Below are 19,211 nucleotides of genomic sequence, written 5' to 3'. Positions count from 1 at the left end.
ACTAAAGAGACTGACAACTGGAAAAAATGAAGACCCGGGCAAACCTCAGCCTTTGCGCGCCAGAGGCCCGAGCGCCACGAAAGACACGTTTGACCCCTGGTTATAACGTCATCAGGAAGCGCCGAGACAAGCCTCACCAATGAGACGTCGCTTGCGCCTTTCAGGTGGGGTGAGGGAAGCCGACGCGTGCCCATGGAATCGCCATATTTACTACGGGCGGAGGAGACTTTCGAGGCTTATTTCTTTGGCCAAAATTGAGTGACGGTTTTTTGGATAAAATGGATGATTTATATGATACGCTTTGTGTCAGCTTTCGTCTATTGAGAGTCTCCCCCAGACGGACTATCGTCCAACTTACTACCTAACGTGGACTCTTCCGCCTAGAACAAACAGCTGGGTGTGCCCGTGGAGCCATAAAAGCAGAAGCCCCGCCCCCAAGGCCGAAGGTCGGAGGTCAGAAGCTCCAGCTCCGGGGCCAAGATGGTGGCAGAGGAGAACCTTCGCGTGGTTCGCAGCGGAGGCAGCAAGTTGAACTTCCGGAGAGCGGTGTTTTCGGCCGATTCCAAGTAAGAATTCCGCGGGGGGGCGTGAGCAGCGGGGAGCGGACACGAGCTGAGGCCTTCCTCGCGCGCCTCGCTGGAGGTGCCCGCCGTGAGGGCTGGGGCGGGGGAGAGCGGAGGGAACGGCGATCCGTGGATGTGCCCACGCATGACGGGCGATCGAGGCGGGAATGAGGTGATCCCGGGGCGATCCCGATATCTCCCGCACCTGCTCCAGAGTGGGGAGGGCCGGGAGGTCCCGAGCTCACAGTGCCGGACGCGTGAGACGTGCACACCTGCACACACACGCACGCACGCACGCACATCTGCCCTCACACACTGTGTGTGTACACAGTAAACTGAATCCGGGGACAAAACCCCCACGCGCGATCTCACAACTCTTTATCCTCCTAGAGCCGCTCTAATTCTGCCTTTGGCAGGAGGGACGTCGGTCTTTTCTTCCCCCACGAGGATGAGCAGCAGCGTCTCGATGGCTTGGATGCCACCCGGCATTCAGCGTCGGGAGAAACCTCTGGGTTTGACGGCTTTCTCTGATGCTGCTGGGTGATGGTAGGCAGGCCCTTGGATCAATGAACTATCGCTTCTCGAGTGCCAAGCTCAGTGCTAAGCACGGGAATATGAAGAAAAACATATGTATAGTTCCTGCCCTCAAGGAAGAGCTTACATGTATCCAATAGAAGAAATAACGGAAGGGAGCATTTATTAAGCTCTTTCTATATGCCTGGCACCATGCTAAGCACTGATAAAGAAAGGAAGGCAGTTGTTTCATATTTACTTTGTGTTCATCCACTGACACATTCACAGTGAACTTCCCGACCCACTCTCCACAGTCTCTCAGCCGAGAGCTTTGCCTCATGTTTTATAGGGAAAAAAAATTGAGGCTCTTAGCAGTGTTCTCCCTCTTCTCCTTTCTTCCTCTGTCTCCTTCATCCTTGTCCCAAGGAGGTGGCATTACTCCTTACTAAGGCAAAGCCCTCTATTTGCATAAAAGGTCCCATTCCATCCCATCGCCTCCAACAAATTGCCCCCTTTCTCATTCCCACTTTCAATCTGTCCCTGTGTACTAGTTCCTTTCTTACTGCCTACAAACATGCCTATGTCTTTCCCTAGTGCTCACTTAACCCTTCCATATCTCTTCCACCCTTTGTGGCTAAACTCCTTGAGAAGCCTGCCTGCAATAGGTGCCTCCACTTTCTCTGACTCCCTTCTGACCACTTTCAATCCAATTTTGGACCTCTTCATTCTACTAAAACTGATGTCTCCAAAGTTATCAGTGATCTCTTGTCAAATCCAATGTCTTTTTCTCCATCCTAATTCTTGACTTCTCTGAAGCTTTGGACTCTAGTGATAGTCACCCTCTTCTCCTTGATATCCTTCTGTCTTGATTTTCAGGACACCATTCTCTCCTGTTCCTACCTGCATCTCCTTTGCCAGAAATTCATCCTGGTTATGCCCTGAAACAATAAGTGTCACATATGCTCTATCATGGGCCTTCTTCTCTTCCTCCTCTGTATTATTTCACTGGTGATCTCAACAGTTCCCATGAATGTAATTATCTCTGTGATAACTATTCTCAAAACCACCTATCCAGCCATAACCTCTCAGCTGACCTCCAGTCTTCCATCGCCAGTTGTCTGTCAGACATCTTAGGCATCTTAAACTCAGTAGGTCTGAAACCAAACTCGTTATCTTTTCCCCAGCCATTCCACCTCCAAACTTCTCTGCTGCTGGCACCACCAAATTCCCAGTCTCCTAGGCTCACAACTTAGGAGCCATCCTGGAATCCTCACAGCCTCTCATCCCCCCACATCCAATGTGTTGCCAAGACCTGTCAATTTCACCTTTGCAACATTTCCCAAGTAGACCCCCTTTTCTCCTCTGACATTGTCACCACCCTGGTGAAGGCCCTTTTCACTTCACAGTTAAACTCTTGCAATAGCCTGGTGGTGGTGGGTCTGCTTGCCTGTCTCAAGTCTCTCCCCATTTCAGTCCATCTTCCATTCAGCTACCAAAATCATTTTCCTAAAGCACAGATCTGTCCTCATCACCCCCTTCAGTAAACTCCAGTGGCTTCCACTTACCTGCACGATCAAATACAAAATCTTTTTCTCTGTAGGACATTCAAAGCCCTTCGTAACTAACACTCCCACTCCATTTCTGCTGAACCTTTCTAGTTTTCATGTGTCTTATTCCCCATTACATACTTTTCAATCTAGTGACTGTTCCATGAATAGGACACTCCATCTCTTGGCTCCAGGCATTATTTTTAGCTGTTCCCTATGTCTATATAATGCTGTCTTTCCTCATCTCTGCCTCCTGGCTTCCCTGGCTTCCTTCATGTCCTAACTAAAATCAAATGTTCTACAGGACGTCCTTCCTAACCACTGTTAATCCTAGTGCCTTCCCTCTTTTAATTATTTCCTATTTATCCTGGTTATAGTATGTTTGTACATTTTTTTGCTTGTGAGCTCAATGAGGTTAGGGACTATCATTTGCCTCTTTTTTTAATCCAGAGTACTTAACACTGTGCCCAGCACATCTTAGGCGCTTAATATTATGTATTGACTGATAGTTTCTTAATTTGCTGAAACATCTGTGAAATGAGGTTGGACTAGATTATCTACAAGACCCTAAATCCTATGATGCCTTCATGTCTTCTTATTTTGTGTGATTATTGCATATATTTTATTTATAAATCTTATGAAGGATCTACCTAATATAGCAGGAATTTTACTCTTTTCTCTTTATTAAAGCTACTATTCAGGTTGTGTGTCCGTTGGCAATGTTAATACTACTATTGATGAATGAGTCTTCAATAAAATGTTAAATTATATTCAGAAGATATTATGGATAAGTCAAGGAGTATATTTAAGTATATAATTTTTAAAATTTCATCATTAAGATTTACTCATCCAGGATACTTCAGTCCTCAACCCTGCTGGAAAATGAGATATTATTACTTCTGCTCTTCTTCCTTTTCAAAAGTGATGATGGTGTCTAATGTAAAAGATCATAATAGTTGAAGCCACAAACCAAAAGGGAATATGTATGGGTAGTGATTTCTTTTAATTAGATCATTTTTTTAATACCAAGGACACCCATATGAATAAAATGTGAATTGTTTCCAGGGTAAAAAGATATTTAATGTTAGTTACCACTTGTACTACATAATATTATTTGAGCTTCAACATAGGAAACTATAAGCACTAAAATGCCACTTCGGACATTTCATTAGGACATGTATTTTTCAGTGCTGCCCTCCATATAGAAGATAGCGTGGCTCAGCTGCCATCAGTGGAACACTGCTTTGTTCTGTTTTTCCAGTGCTGGCCGTGGATTTGCATTGATGTGTTTATTCACACAGTGACCTAATTCACTTTGTGACCTTGGCTCACTTCTTCTTTAGTAATGGAACAAGAGGCAATGGAAAGAACTCTGGAGTTTGAGTTCAAATCTCATTTCTGCCATTATTCTGCCTATGTCATTAGGAAAGTATTGTTTTAGTAAGGTCTAAGAAAACTTAGTAAAATAGAAGTAGTAAAATATTAGTAAAATAAAAACATTTGTAGAATGACATCCCTCCTAGCTATGAAATTCTTTGACCATCCCTCATTGGTATGCTGTTCTAGTAAAAGAACTCTTTAAGTCACAGATAGCATTTTAGTTCAACAAATTTAGTTGACCAGATATTTATTTAATACCTACTCTGTGTAAACACTTTCATAGTATGCTATCCCACTAATTTATTTTCACTGTATAAAAACCATAATATTGACAGGGGGGAAAGTTTGTTGCATATCCTCATTTTTATACATTTTATTAGAAATGCTTTTGGTCATCTGTATAGTTCATGGGACTGCCCTACATATCTCTTTTCTTCCTTTTAATGTGTCTTTTATTTCTAGGTACCTTTTCTGTGTCTCTGGTGACTTTGTGAAAGTATTTAGCACAGCTACAGAAGGATGTATGTATGTACTGCAGGGACACAGCAATTTGGTTACTGGAATCCAGCTCAATCCTCAAAACCATCTACAGGTTGTCTGATTACTTATAATTAAATATTTAAACATTTGCTTCTCTTACTGATTTTACCAGAAAATTAGAATTGAAGCTAGTTTGGGAATTTAGTGGGTTTCTGCTAGGAATACACCCAAGTTCATTCATTCCACTTGGAAGTGAGGCAAAACGCCATCCTTTCAATAGTCTGAATTAGTTTAAGACACTTTGGTTGGAGGTAATTTTATAAACTGCTGATGATACTACAGTAGGGGTAGGGAACCTGTGGCCCCAAAGCCACATGGGGCCTCCTCAGGTGCCGCCTTTTGACTGAGTCCAAGTTTTACAGAATCGGTCCTTTTATTAAGGAGATTTGTTTCGTGAAGTTTGGATTGTAGAGTCTGTACTAGAGCCATTCAGACATAGAGTTAAATAATTTTCCTAGTCTCTTCAGAAATGAACAATTTTCTGATAATATAAACAGCCCAACATCAGGTTAAACCTCAAGTTTTAGTAAACAGGACAGCCAATTAATTCCAGGGGTACAGTTTAACCAAGACTTTCCAAACTAAAATGGCTTAAGACTGATAAAAGTACCTAGCATAAACAAATATAGTAAGACTGTCCATTTTTCAAAGACAGAAAACCTGTCTTAATTCTTCAGAGGTAAATAAGAAAAACTTTTATTATTTATGAAAAGCTTAATTTTTTATAATTTGATGTTTTTATTGGATTCTGTTTTCTAATCAGTTATATGTTGCTCTCACCCTTTCAGCTGTATTCTTGTTCTCTTGATGGCACAGTTAAACTCTGGGACTTCATAGATGGCATTCTGATAAAGGTACGTGGATTGGCTTTCTGTCTCTCAATGTGAGATAGCATGAGCTAATAAAATTACATCCTTAGTGGTCTAGGTCTGTTTGAAGTTGTCCATTTTGCATATTCTCCAAGGCTGGAAAGATAAAGAGGACATTGACTGAGGAGTATACTCTAAGAGCAAAGTTTTTTCTTTACAATTATTTGTGTTGAAAGGAAGGAAAGAAACAAGCATTAAGTGCCTATTATGTGCCAGGCACTGGGCTAAGTGCTTTACAGTTATCTCAGGAGGCAGACAGGTGAAGTGACTTGCCCAGGGTCATAAAGCTAGTAAGTATCTAAGGCCATATTTAAACTCGTGTCTTCTTGACTCCCAGATTCCCATTTACCATATAGTTGCAGAAATTTGGTAATCTAGTTACCAAGGATGTTACCTTTTGTTGTAAGGGAATAAGAATCATTTTTAAAATTCCCCATTGTAATTTAAAATCTTTTATTCTACCCCTAAAATTATCCCAGTGTACAAATACTGAAACACTTGTGGCATTGTGTGCAATGACTGTTAATACACATGCAGAAAGAAAAGAAGAAAAGTGCCTTATAAGCATTTAATCAGTATTTTTTTAATTGAATATTGATGAAGCTATCTGTGTCTGTAGAATCAAAGGGCTGTTGTTTAGAAATTACTTTATTCTGTCACATGGGCTAAGAAGAAGCCTGGACCAAGCCTAATCTCTCCTTTTTAAAGTACACTTTGCAGAAGAAATCATGTAGCTGAATCTTAAGAGAAAGTAGAGTCAAGATTTTCCAAATTCATTTTTTCTACTAGATATTAGTAATTTTGGAAATTAAAAGTTTGCAGAAATTGTTTTCTGACTGAATTATGGAATATATACCATCCTACATGAGTTATGTTTAATAACAAGCAAAGTTATTTTCTAGATTTACCAACTCATGGTAACAATTGAATATTTTAATTTTAGATTTTGTAATATTCTTGTGTGATTTTTATCTTTCAGACTTTTGTGGTTGGGTGTAAACTCTATGCCTTCTTTGCACCTGTCCATCTTGAAGACTCGGTATTTATTATAATAAATAAAGAAATACCAGGTACATTTTAATAACTTTCTTTGTGTAGTATCGAGTACAACATCATATATTCAGATTCCAAGATCTCTCTGTGTAATTAGGGCTCAAACAAATTTCTGGCTGTAATTACTGACTTAATTTTTATATGAACTTAACAATTTTTGTAATTGGAGCTTAATTTTATATGTTATCACATTTTGGGGCTTATTTTGACTTACACATACTATAGGAATGATGGAACATAACATCCCAACAAACTTGAATCTGTGGTGTAGTAAAGGAGTGGTTGCAACAAAAAACAAGCCTAACAATCACAGATTGTTTTTTCACCCAGACTTGTAATGTGTTCTTGTAACTGAAACATGTTCTTTTTGAATGTCTGTTCTTCATTCCATATTCTTGACCATTACTATTGCGCCAGACATACTGGACAATCTATTTGCTCAAAATGTTGGAAAAGAGGAGAGTTGAGGTATTGCTGCTATTAATATATTTTTCAGAACTTAGGTTTTTTTTAAAAAATATTGCTGGATATTTGTTGTTAGCAGTTTTATAACAACTTACTTCCATCACTGTAACATTTAGACTCTTTTAACACTTCAGTTCCTGATACGCTATAAGAGAATGTCACTTACTACCACTTAAGAAAAAACTAGACCACTCTTATCAGAGATCTATGTGAAAGTAATAAAATTTTAAGAGTACCACGGGAAGAGGATTCATTTGCAAGATATTTAGAAGAAAGATACCAAATCATTGGGAAAAAATCACAATATTATTACCAAAGTAAAGGTTATTGGAAGGCATCAATGACTACAACCTTTGTGGTTACTTTCTTATCTTTATGAAATCTTGGAGGATGTCCTCCTGCTTATGCATGAAGGAATCCTTGATGAAAATGAGAAAGTAATAGGCAAAGTTTAACAAATAATTGTATACAGAAGACCCAGTTTGTCATACAGTTGACAAAGGTATAGTGAATGCAAAAAAAAAAAATTTGATTTGGCATAGCAAAATACAAACTTACAGACTTTCTATTCATGCATCTGTTAAGATTATTTAAGATTCATTGATAAATTCATCAACATACATAACTTCAATGATTCCCTGACTAGCAATATCCAATAAAAGATAAAGCTGAGAGAAAGATTTGTGTTCATTTTTTTTCATGGAAGATGTCCTAAGACTATCAAGATAGAACAGAACCACCACCTGGCCCTCTGTGTCATTTACTTTATTTATTACCCTTGAAGACACTAGGATTCTAAGGGGAACCCTTTCCCCTCCATTATTAGCATGTACACAATTCATCATTACATAGTTACTTCCATTTTATCAAATGTTTGTGCCTTTCTGTATTTCACTTAGCTCCTGTATTTTTGTTTCAAAGTATTTACTTAATTCCAACCTTTTCATCTAGAATGCTTGGAAATTCTTTACTTTGTTAAAGGTCCATTTTTTTCCCCTGCTGTTGTAATATAATCAGTTTTGCTAGATAGGTTATTAAAAGCCTTAATCTTTTGGATTATCACATTCCAGTCTTTACTCTCATTTTTAGAGGCAACTGTCAAATCTTATGTTATCCTGACTTTGGCTTCTTTATACTTGAATTCTTTCTTTATCTGTTTGTTTTTGGCTGCTTGCAGTATTTTTTTTTTTTTTTTTTTAATTTTTTTGACCTGGAAGCTCTCAATTTTGGCTATGATATTCCTGGGAGTTTTCATTTGGGAGTTTCTTTCAAGAGCTAATTGATAGATCTTTTTTATTTTTACTTTGTCCTTGGTTCTGAGAGATCTGGGTAGTTTTCATTTTAAGATTTTTTTGAAATCTGATATCCAAACATTTTTATGGTCATAGTTTTCAAGTAGTGTGATGATTCTTAAATTATCTGTCCTTGACCTGTTTTCCAGATCAGTTGTTTTGTGTAATGTGCTTTAGATTTTTTTTTTCTTTTCTTTTTTAAAGGTTTTTTTGTTTGTTTCAACATTTTTTCTCTTATGGAGTCTTCATTTTCTGTTTGACCTATTCTACTTTTCAAGGAGTTTAATTCTTGGGTAGGGTTTACTACCATCTGTTCTAAGATGTTATTTCTCTTTACACCCTAGGTGTTCCATTATTTATCTTTTATATTATTTCTTCTGGGAATTCTTGTCCTTGGGACCGAGATATTCTTTTTTCTGAAACTGTTCTTGAACTTGTTTTAGAATTGCTCTCTTTTTCTGGCTTTTACCTTGGTTTTCTCACAGTCTCCAGATTGGAGACTTGTGCTTGGGACAAGCACTGCTCCCATACTCCTGTGTGGTTTGGGTAGGCCCTGCTTGATGCAGAGTGTGATAGCTTAAAATGAAGCACCATCTTTTGGAAGCATTATCTTGTTTTGTCTCTTGCTGTAATTTAATCTCAGGCTTCTTGGATGCTGAACACTGGTCCAGCCCTGTCTCTTACTATACATGGGGCACCTGTATCTCCTCGTGCTTGGCACTGGTCTAATGCTGTGAGATTAACCTGTTTGGCACTTTACTTTTTATCTAGCTTAGCTTATCTCCACAATTCTTCAGGATTTTGTCAGTCTTTTTGTGCAATCTCAGATTGTATTAAAGAGTTTGTAGATGATTCTCTTTTGTTTTCTTCATCATTATTCCTTCTGGTGCATTTTTGTAGCTTTTCAGCAGTGGTTGTGGGGGATCTGAGCACCTCTAATACTTGACAGACTGCCATCTTTCTATAGTTCCTAAGATTTCTCTTAATGCTGATTTCATGTTTGCTTAATATATTTAGTGAAAGATGAAGAAGATTCCAGGAGGCTATAATAGAAAACAACCACGACCACTACCACACATCTATCATGTTGTTCTGTTTCCAAACATAGGACTTTAGAGTTAGAAGAGATTTCAGAGAACATGTCATCCAACTCACTAATGTACAATTGAATGAAGAAACTCAGGCCTAGAGAAGTTAAGTGATTTGTCCACAGTCATACATACATTAAGTTTTGGTGATGCCTTCTGACTCTAATTCAATTATTTTCTATTATGCCAAAGTGCATTTTAGAGTTTAGAAAAGTTATTAGAGTAAAAGAAGTTATCCAGTAAGCAAAATCTATCTTTGTTTTTTAATATAAGAATCATCATCACAAAAGTAGGGTCATAGTGATCATAGGTTTAGAGATGGAAGGAATCTCAGATGTCATATAGCCCAACCCCTTCATTTAAAAGCAAAGAAACTAAGGCCTGTGAAAGAGAATGGTTTGTCTGAGATCACACAGATTGTAAACAGCAGAGCTGTTTAGAGAATCTCAGGTGTAGGAGACTTTCCTTATTTCCACACCAGTTTTCCATTGCTTTCAAGTGCCTTATTTATCAATAGAATTGTTCTCTGTGCCTTTAAACTCTGTAGTAATCTTTTTACCTGGTTTAAGGCTTTGGAAAGTAGAGGCTTGTGGAAAAAATACTTAATCTTTTATTTATTACTGTTTTTATGGTATACGTTTCTGTTGCATGAATTTCTACTGTGAAAGGAATATCTTTCTTAATATTTCCCAGAATTACTAACGATTACTAAGAATCACTAATTATTAAGCATCAAATGAATTTCACATTACTAATGTAAATCTCTCTGGTAAAAAAATGCATGTCAGTCCCTCTGTAGACACATTAATACAATTTTTTTTGGCTAGATGGGTTCCAATTGGCTTCGTTGAAACTTCCAAAATCACCAAGCCAAGAAGTAGAAGCTAAAGAGTTATCATTTGTCTTGGATTACATAAACCAGTCACCTAAGTGCACTGCCTTTGGAAGAGAAGTAAGTTTTGTTTCTAGACTTTCTTTTTTGTGTAAGCCATCTACCATAAAGTTAATACATTTTACATTTTTGTTCAGATGACTTTTTGTTTAGAATTTTTTAAATCGCTAAAATTTTAGTGTTCCCAAAACTAGAGAACTCCCTGTTTTAGATGTTTGTGACAACTTTAAAACCAAGTATGAACAAATGTCACTGAGTATCCTTAAAACGAATGACATTTTTAAGAAGTTGTTATTTTGTTTTAAAGCATTTTAGACCCTCTGACAATGGTTATCATCACAAAATAAAGTCTTCTTACCAATAGATTACAATTTGGGATCTTAGACATCATTTAATATAGAAACTGGGTCCCAGAGAAGGGAATTAAGTTAGCCATGGTTACAAAACTACCTCATGGCAGAACTTCCATGCTGCCTTTTAGGGTTTCTATCAGTACTACTAGCAAAAGAAAGGAATCCTTGATATTTAGCTCCAGAAATGTAAACTCACTAAAAGATCAGCAGCAAATTAGAAACAATTAATTTTACAATCCATGTTGGAATTTACTTTCCTTGACCTACAAAATTGGCTTAAATATACTTTGTGGGGCCTACCATACTAGTTACTCATTATTCTTGCTTATAATTACAAGTTAATTTTACCATCCTACCATCCTCTCCTCCAGAACAGTCTCATTTCTTATCCCAGTTCTCCCAATATCTCGTGAAATTTAGGAAATATCTGATTTTTTTGGGATACCTGGCCCATGTAGAAAACTAAGGATGAATACGAAAAGGGACCTTGGGAACACATTTTTCAGCTCATTTTATCTATCTGGTCAACAAATACTGCATCTGATAGGTAAGGCCTGATATACTTTAAGTAGAAGACTGGGTGGAATCATGTTCATGCACCCTGATGCACCTTTCTTGGAGGTACCATTTTTGTTTTTGTTTCTTGGCACTTATGATTAATTCCTATTTCAGAAGATGAATAAATATATTTTAACAGTTATGGATTTTGTTTATTTACATGAGTAATAGAAAATAGTGAGGGCTAATCTTTGAATAAGAGAGACCTAAAATCACATCCTACCTCTCATACCATGGGCAGTTCATTTAAAATTTCATTGCTTTAAGCAGCTCTCTGACACAATGAATTACTGATCTACTTCAGGAACTTGCACGCTGGCCACCCCTAGAAATAGTAATGCTGAAAGTCTTTAAATAATAACTCTGAAGTTATAGATCAGGGGTGGGGACCCTGCAGCCTGGAGGGCCACATGTGACCTCAAGGCTGCAGGGTCCCCACCCCTGTTACAGATATTCCATAGATACAGAGATATGTGGCCAGCTTGTGTTGGCTACAATCAGTCAACTAGCATTTATTAAATTTCCACTATGTGCAAGACCCTGTGCTAATCACTGGCAATTCAAAGAAAGCTCCCCCATCCCAATCTCTTCTCTTAAGGCTCTCCTAATATAATAGAGGAACACAACATACAAACAACTGATGCAAGCAAAATATAGACAAAATAAGTTGGGGGTGGTCTCAGAGGGAAGGTACTGAAATTAAGGAGGACTGGAAAAGGCTTGTTGCAGAACATGAACTTTAACTGAGACTTTAGGGAAGCCAGGAAGCAGAGATGAAGAGACAGAATGTTCCAGGCCGGAGAGATGACCAGTGAAAACACTTGGAAGTCTGGAGACAAGAGTGTTTTGATTGAGGAACAAGAGAGGCCATTGTCACTGGATCTGAGATTATGTGGAGGGGAATAAGACATAAGAAAACTGAAAAGGTAGGAAGGAGCCAGATTACAAAGAGCTTTGAAAGCCAAAAGATTTTATATTTGATCCTAGAGGTAATGGGGAACCTCGGGAGTTTTTTGAAGGGAAAGAGGAAATGTCAGACCTGTGCTTAAGGAAGATCAATTTGACAGCTTAGTGTTGGAGCAGAGTCTTGAGGCAGGGAGACAGCCAGCATACTAGTCCAGGTATGAGTGATGAGAGTCTGGAACAGGGTGACAATAATGTCAGGGAAAAAGGGGGTATTTTCCAGGGATGTTACATGAGTGGAAAAGACAGGACTTGACCATTAATTGGATATGGAGAGTGAAAGAGTAAGAGGAAAGATGGAGTTGATTTTTAGGCATGTTGAGTTTAAGATGTCTATGGGACATATAGTTCTAGATATCCAATAGGCAGGTGGAAGTGTAAGACTGGAGGTCAGGAGAGAAGTTAGGGCTGGACAAGTAGATCTGGAAATAATCTGTTTAAAGATGATAACTGAACTGAAAAATTGAAAGTTTGCAATTAAACGGGAGCTGATGAGATCGCCACATGAAATAGCTTAGGGGAAAAAAGAAGGGGGTCCAGGATAGAGTATTAGAAGACTCAGGGTACCTCAAAGGACCAGAATTATGTACACCACATCATGTTGTTCCATTTAAGACATTGACAGGGTGACCACTGTTGTGGCTATATAGAAAGGAGAGATTATTTCTGATGAAATGGGGAAACTTCATACTGTTTGTAGCATTAACAACTTTAGTGGCTTTGAAGTCCAGGCAAAAGAGATGGTAAACATATGTTCTCATTGACTTTAAGAAGCTTTTTGGTGATAAGCTATAATATCCAGAGGTGCCCCAGAATTTTTAAAAATTTGACTTCCTTTATAATTAAAAAACATTCTTATTCTCTCTTTCCCTCTTTCTCTCTACCTCCCACCCACCCCCATCCCTGGCCATTCAACAATCACAGCATAAAGAAGACCCTTGTAGCAAATATGTGTAATCAAGCAAGCAAATTACATTATTGGCCTTGTTGAAAAAGATGTATTTCTCGTTTGTATTTTAAGTCCATCACTTCTCTATCAGAAAACAGGTAGCATGCTTCATCTTTGGTCCTCTGGTTTACCATTGCATTGCTAAGAGTTCTAAAGTCTTTCCGAGGTTGTTTTCCTTTATAGGTAGGCACCCCTTAGTTTCTTTTTGGATATCATTACCCTAATAAACTTTAAATGTTTAATTTTGATAGAAATATGGCACATTTATAAGGAGAAGAATATTTGCAATTAAACAATTTTGATGCTTCAGTTTTAGAAATATAATCAGCTTATCATGGCTAAGATCAAGTTGTTTCTCTTTCAAAACATAGGGCCAGTATGTTGTTGCAGCTCGAGACTTGTACCTGTCTGTATATTTCTTCAAAAAGAAAAAGACATTTAGGTAAGAATTTATTTTGTTATTAGTTGTCACTATTTTTGTTTAATGTGTTAAGTTTTTTCTCCATAAAATAAACTTATTCTAAAACTTAAGATTGTTATTGTTGTAGTTGTTTAACCTGTAGCACTCTAAATTTCAAAAATGCTTGTTAATGCTTGTTTAATACTATAATGGCTTAGGATTTTTGTATCTTTTCCTATTTGGATTCTCTTTTTTGTTTTTCTGAGTTAATTATAGCTGCAAGTGCCAGGAGGTTGACAGTGAATAGCCCATGCAGTGAATCTAGGCCAGTTAATAGGTGCCAGATCCTCTTCAGTCACTTAATGCCGTGAGTGGGTTGATGTTTTATTTATACTTCAAAATTATCTCCAAATTTCTCCAAATTATCTCCATAGTTCAAGTGGAAATTTAAACCTTATGAAGGGATTCTTAGTCCCCAGTCATAGAAGTGTCTGGCTCTAACTCAACCTCAACTAAACTTAGACTATCAGAAGTAGAAGACACCTGAGAAATTATGTAGGCCACCTTGATCATTTTATATGTAAGGAACCTGAGGCCCAAAGTTTAAGCCATCAAACAGGGTAGTGGCAAACCTTCCCATTTATAGATTAGGAAACTGAGATCTATACGGATCTCAGTATGTCTAATAACATACACCAAGGTCTCTAAGCAAATTAACAAGTAAAATAGGGGAATGTTAGATTCAAATACATGTGGAATTTGCATATTATTGTTTACTTTACTGGTCTATTTTTTGTTTGCCTCCTAATCTTCCATTTAATAGATTTTGAAAATTACAGTTTTTTCCTTCCAGTACTTTTAGGAGTCCCTTTTATATAAACATAGCACTACTGACATAGGTAAAAGTTATTTTTATAATCATGAAAAACTTTTCCTTTAAGGTTTTCTTTGCCTTCAGGAAATAAGAAGAATTGCAATAATATCTTTACTTGTGTAGCATGTCACCCTAAAGAAGATTGTATAGCAACTGGACATCAGGATGGCAGAATTCGTCTTTGGTAGGTTGATTCATGAAGATCATATCAATCTTGTATACAATAATATTGCATTAGCTTTGAAGAACTTGTAATTGTATGTAAACAAAAGAGAGAGCGCTGAAGATTCACTTAATTAAAATTAAGTGCTGTTGTCTTCTTTTATTGTTACCTTTATTAACAAAGTTTTTATATTGGCCTTTGGAAGATAGTAGCTTTTATCTCACCACTTTGAAAAGGAAGAAAGTGAAAATAGGAGGTGTGTTTCAGCACAGCTCACATAATGCTACAGATGATAGGTGGTGAAAGAGAAAAGTATTTTAACTTATGAATGTTAAAAACAATCAGCCTTATGTGATGATTTAGTCAGTAAATTGTTAAGTGCTTGCTGTGTACAGGACATTGTGGTAGGTTCTGAGGTTGTAACAAAAATAAACAGTCCATCCTCTTGGTGCTTATACTCTACTGAGAAGATGTGGCATACACAGATAGTAAGTAGAAATTTTATGCTATCAGTGTTTTACACATCACTCAAACTTTTGGAACACCCTATACATAGACTAAAATTTCAAGAGGAGAGAGAGAGAAGCAGTATTTACGATGATAAGATAAGGAAAGGCCTCATGGAAGAGGTAGCATTGAACTGTTTTGTAAAGAAAGCTGAAGATAATGAGAGACAGAGATAAGAAGCAAGTGCATACCAGACATGGGAAATCACCTCTACAAAGTCATAGGGATAGGTGATGATTTGAGTGTATTGGGCAGAGTATAGGCAAAAGTAGTTTGTTGGGAAAAGAGAGTGTGTGAGGGAAGAAATAGGAATTAAGACTGAAAAAGCAGGTTGGAGTTATTGTGGAGGGTTTTAAATCCCTGTCTCTGGGTGTTATTTTCTAGAAGCAATAGGAAACCAATGAAGTTTTTTGAATAGGGGATGTGAAATGGTCAGATATATGTTTGAGGAATCCCAATTTGGTAGCTGTGTGATGGATGGATTTGAAAGAGGAGAGAGTGAAATCAGGAAGTAATTGGGGCACTGTTGTGTTAATCTGGTAGAGGTAAAAGCCATGAGAGTGGACAGGAGGAGCTGAAGTAAGGAAGTTCTGGAGCTTGGCTGCTGCTGGGCTAAAGAATCAAAAAGAACTCCAAGGTTGTGAAACTGAACAGCTAGAATCATGGTAGTGCTTTCCACAGAAATCAGGAAGTTTAGAGCAGGGATGGGTAGGAGAGAAAACGTGAGTTGCATTTTAGACATCTTAAGTTATAGGTTATCCATGTGAGGATATCTAGCAGACAAGATAGCATTTATAGGATCCAGGCTGTTACCACATTCCTGATGAATTAACTGAAATTAAGTGTCTTTTTCCTCAATAGGAGAAATTTCAATGACAATAAAAACTATACTTATACATCTCTACATTGGCATCATGATGTAGTTATGGATCTAGCTTTTTCAATAGAAGGTGAGTATATGTGTAATATTTTGAATGTGGAAATGAATCCTGAGTAGTACACTCAGCAGTTTTTGGATCTGCTTAATCTGTTAGCAGAAATGTATAATTTTAGCTCTTCTTTTTGTATATGTTTTCACATTGCAATATAGTTTAACATAAGTCCTGCTCCCATCTTTCACTGTGCCATGGAAGGGACCCCTAGGGTCATTGAAAGGTATGACAGGAAGACACAGGCTCTAGTATATTCTGCCAGGCTAGACATCAAGTGGAGTAATGATAACAGACTGTACCTCCTTTCCATAGAGCAGTCTGACTGAGTCTGGAAAAGATCATCACAAGAGGCTGGACACTAGATAATGAATTCTGCTACTGTGGCAACCCCTCCACTGCCCCCCGAAAAAAATTTCAAAATGGCCCTCACTTCTAGGCAGTCTCTTCCTTCACAGTGGCAATGGCAGAAAAGAAGGATAAAGAATGCTAAGAATCAGTCTTCTTAGCCTGTCTATGAGTATGAATTTAATAGTAGGTACTTTAAATGTGCAATCTTTATATAATGACCAACAAGTTGAGAAACTAGAGTAAGTGAATTGTATTCATCTTGACAGTATCTATGGAAATGAGAAAACAAAAGGAAGTTTGAGTTAAATGGAAGGATGGTTTACAAGCTCTCCGTAAAGAGCCATATTTAAGAGAGTTGCCTTTGGACAACAATAAAATAACATCTCATATTGCAGTACTCATGATGAGTTTTTTGGGGGGGGAAAAACCTGAAGATAATTGCAGCTTCAGCACCAATACCTATTTCAGAGAGAATGAGAAGATAGAGAAATTCTACAGAAATATTGATAAAGACCTTTTAAATTAAATCTGTGTGTTACTTGGTAATTTCAAGGCGAAGACCAGCTTAGGTGTAAACTATGAAAAAATGCTGGAAAATATGATACAGGATTTAAAAAAAAGAAAATGGTCAAAGTCTTGTGTAGTATATAGAAAACTCACAACTATCCACAGTGGCCCAAAAGTAAAGGGGTAGAGGGGAGTGTTAATTAATAGCATAATTAGCAACTTAGTATCTGAACCTCCCTCTTCCCTTGAAACACATCCTACCTATCGCTGTTTCCCCTTTCTCTCTTAGATGTAGAAAACAATAAAACCAAGACACAATCAAAAAAGCCTTGTCTTTGAATTTACTACACTGTATTACACAAAACCAATCTATACATTGACTGTGTCTAAAAATGTGTATCTTATTCTCCATATTACATCTTTTACCCCTTAAGGGATCAATTCTTGAGATAATCTGAAAGAAAGCTATACACACTTCAAGGACATCCTTAGTAATAGTATAAGGAGGGACCTGGTTGGCATTTGTGAATAATATTCTACAGTAGACCACATCTTTACTATCACACAGTTGACTGAAAGATTTAGAAAATACAAGATTCCACTGAGTATATCCACTGAGCTATAAAAACAATTGATTCAATAGTGCAAAATGTTGCCTTAAAGGCTCCCTTCGTTAGTGTGACTCCCATGCATATGTTAAGGTCATAGAAACCATAATATTAAGCAAGGTGTAAGACTAAGGTTTTTGCCACTGGTCTGGAGGTTATCCAGCAAAGTCTCAATAAAAAAGAGCCTCTTTAATTGTTGGGATCCTCCAGATGTTCCTGTTTTTAGACAACTTTCTGCTGTGTATCAGGCCCTGCAATGTCAGATATCTTCCTAATGCAATTCATAATTACTCAAGAATTTGCCAAACGACACATATGTAAAAATCTAAGGGCATGAAGTTGTACAAAATGTAATATGGTTTTCAATGCACAGCACACAAAGCTAGTCCACCTGGATATATACATCTGATAGAGTCTTGGTTTGGCTGTGAAAACATGCTAGTTACATTAATTTATGAGTTGCTTTTCATTTGTGCCTTATTAGCAGATGCACAATAACAAGCATTATCAATGTGTCAAGTTAATTTTACAAGTTGTATTTGATTTCAACGCCAAGCACAAACATCTATCACAACTTACAGGAAATGTAAAGACAAGTCACCATGATCTCTACCATCAAAATTTTTGTTTTGCACTATTTACTAACAGATCAGAAGGCTCATTAGTCTTTGAACAAATGCTTAATACATTTAAGTGATCATTTCTTTCCAAAATAATAGTAAAACAACTGTAAGTGGCATATGAGATCTTAGAAGTTAAATTCTTATGTGTATTTTGAAGTATTCATACCTTTAACACTATTATTTAAAGTTTCTCTAATAAATATTTTCTTCATTCTGTGTGTGTAATGGATGGAAAGGCACCAGTCTTTTGAGTGGTGGGCGTGAATCTGTCCTAGTAGAATGGCGAGGAGGCATAGAGAAAAATAAAGAGTTCCTGCCCCGTTTAGGAGGCACCATTGAACACATTTCAGCTTCACCAGGAGGGGATTTGTTCTGCACTTCTCACTCTGATAATAGTAAGTACATAAATTATCTTAAAATGATCTGGTAATATAACCAAATAAAAAGTTAACATCCCGTGAGATAGAAAACAGGACTTAAAATCAGTCAAGATCTTGGATAACTTTATTTTTTTTTCTTTTTGGTAAGGCGATCAGAGTTAAGTGACTTGCCCAGGGTCACACAGCTAGTAAGTGTTAAGTGTCTGAGGCTGGATTTGAACTCAGGTCCTTCTGACTCCAAAGCCAGAGCTGTATTCACTATGCCACCTAGCTGCCCTTGGATAACTTTTTAATGGGCAATTTTATTCCTATTCCTCCTCCTTTAGTTTTTTATGAAGTAGATAGGGTAACAGCAAAGTGGCATGAACTATAACAAAGCTTGATTTCTCCATCTTTTATGTTCTTCCTCCAAAAATCAATAAAATGGCAAGTGACATTCTCTTGTAATCTCAATCATAGATTTAGAGAAGAAAACTTCTGTCAAGGCCAACCCCTTTGTTTTGTAATTGAGGAAACTGAGGCCCAAGAAGGTTAAGTGCTAAGGTCATACAGGTAGTAAGTGACAGGGCCAAGATTTGAACCCAGGTCCTCTGACTCCAAATCCAGCATTCTTTTCACTTCTCTGCAGTGCCTCCCTGAGTACAAAATGTCAAAATATTTATACTAAAATGAGACCATTCCTTGTATAGTATGACTTTTTCTGAATCAACATTGATAGCATTCTTTAGCAGTACTTGGTAAAATTCTGAAATGCTCAATGCTTAACACAATTTTTTTCTGTTAGATCAAAAATATATGTATGTGATATATATAGATATAGATACATGGTTTAGTTGAAAGAACT

At 37.4% G+C, this 19,211-nt stretch overlaps 1 protein-coding gene across 1 annotated transcript in view; it reads left to right on the top strand.

Annotated features, from left to right (window-relative positions):
* Positions 1 to 426: 426 nt before the first annotated feature.
* WDR75 (WD repeat domain 75) overlaps positions 427 to 19,211 on the top strand; it is a 32,252-nt gene continuing 13,467 nt past the window's right edge. The window contains exons 1-9 of the mRNA XM_027866183.1: positions 427 to 566; positions 4,466 to 4,595; positions 5,332 to 5,397; positions 6,392 to 6,482; positions 10,138 to 10,262; positions 13,397 to 13,467; positions 14,367 to 14,483; positions 15,831 to 15,919; positions 18,224 to 18,382. Of these exons, the coding sequence (XP_027721984.1) occupies positions 481 to 566; positions 4,466 to 4,595; positions 5,332 to 5,397; positions 6,392 to 6,482; positions 10,138 to 10,262; positions 13,397 to 13,467; positions 14,367 to 14,483; positions 15,831 to 15,919; positions 18,224 to 18,382 (934 nt within the window). The 5' untranslated portion in view covers positions 427 to 480. The remainder of the gene's footprint in view (positions 567 to 4,465; positions 4,596 to 5,331; positions 5,398 to 6,391; positions 6,483 to 10,137; positions 10,263 to 13,396; positions 13,468 to 14,366; positions 14,484 to 15,830; positions 15,920 to 18,223; positions 18,383 to 19,211) is intronic.

This window comes from Vombatus ursinus, unplaced genomic scaffold (assembly GCF_900497805.2).
Source record: "Vombatus ursinus unplaced genomic scaffold, bare-nosed wombat genome assembly UNPS02014779.1, whole genome shotgun sequence".
Lineage (NCBI taxonomy): Eukaryota > Metazoa > Chordata > Mammalia > Diprotodontia > Vombatidae > Vombatus > Vombatus ursinus.
Note: the sequence above shows the minus strand (reverse complement) of the source record. Positions and strands in the feature narration are given on the sequence as shown.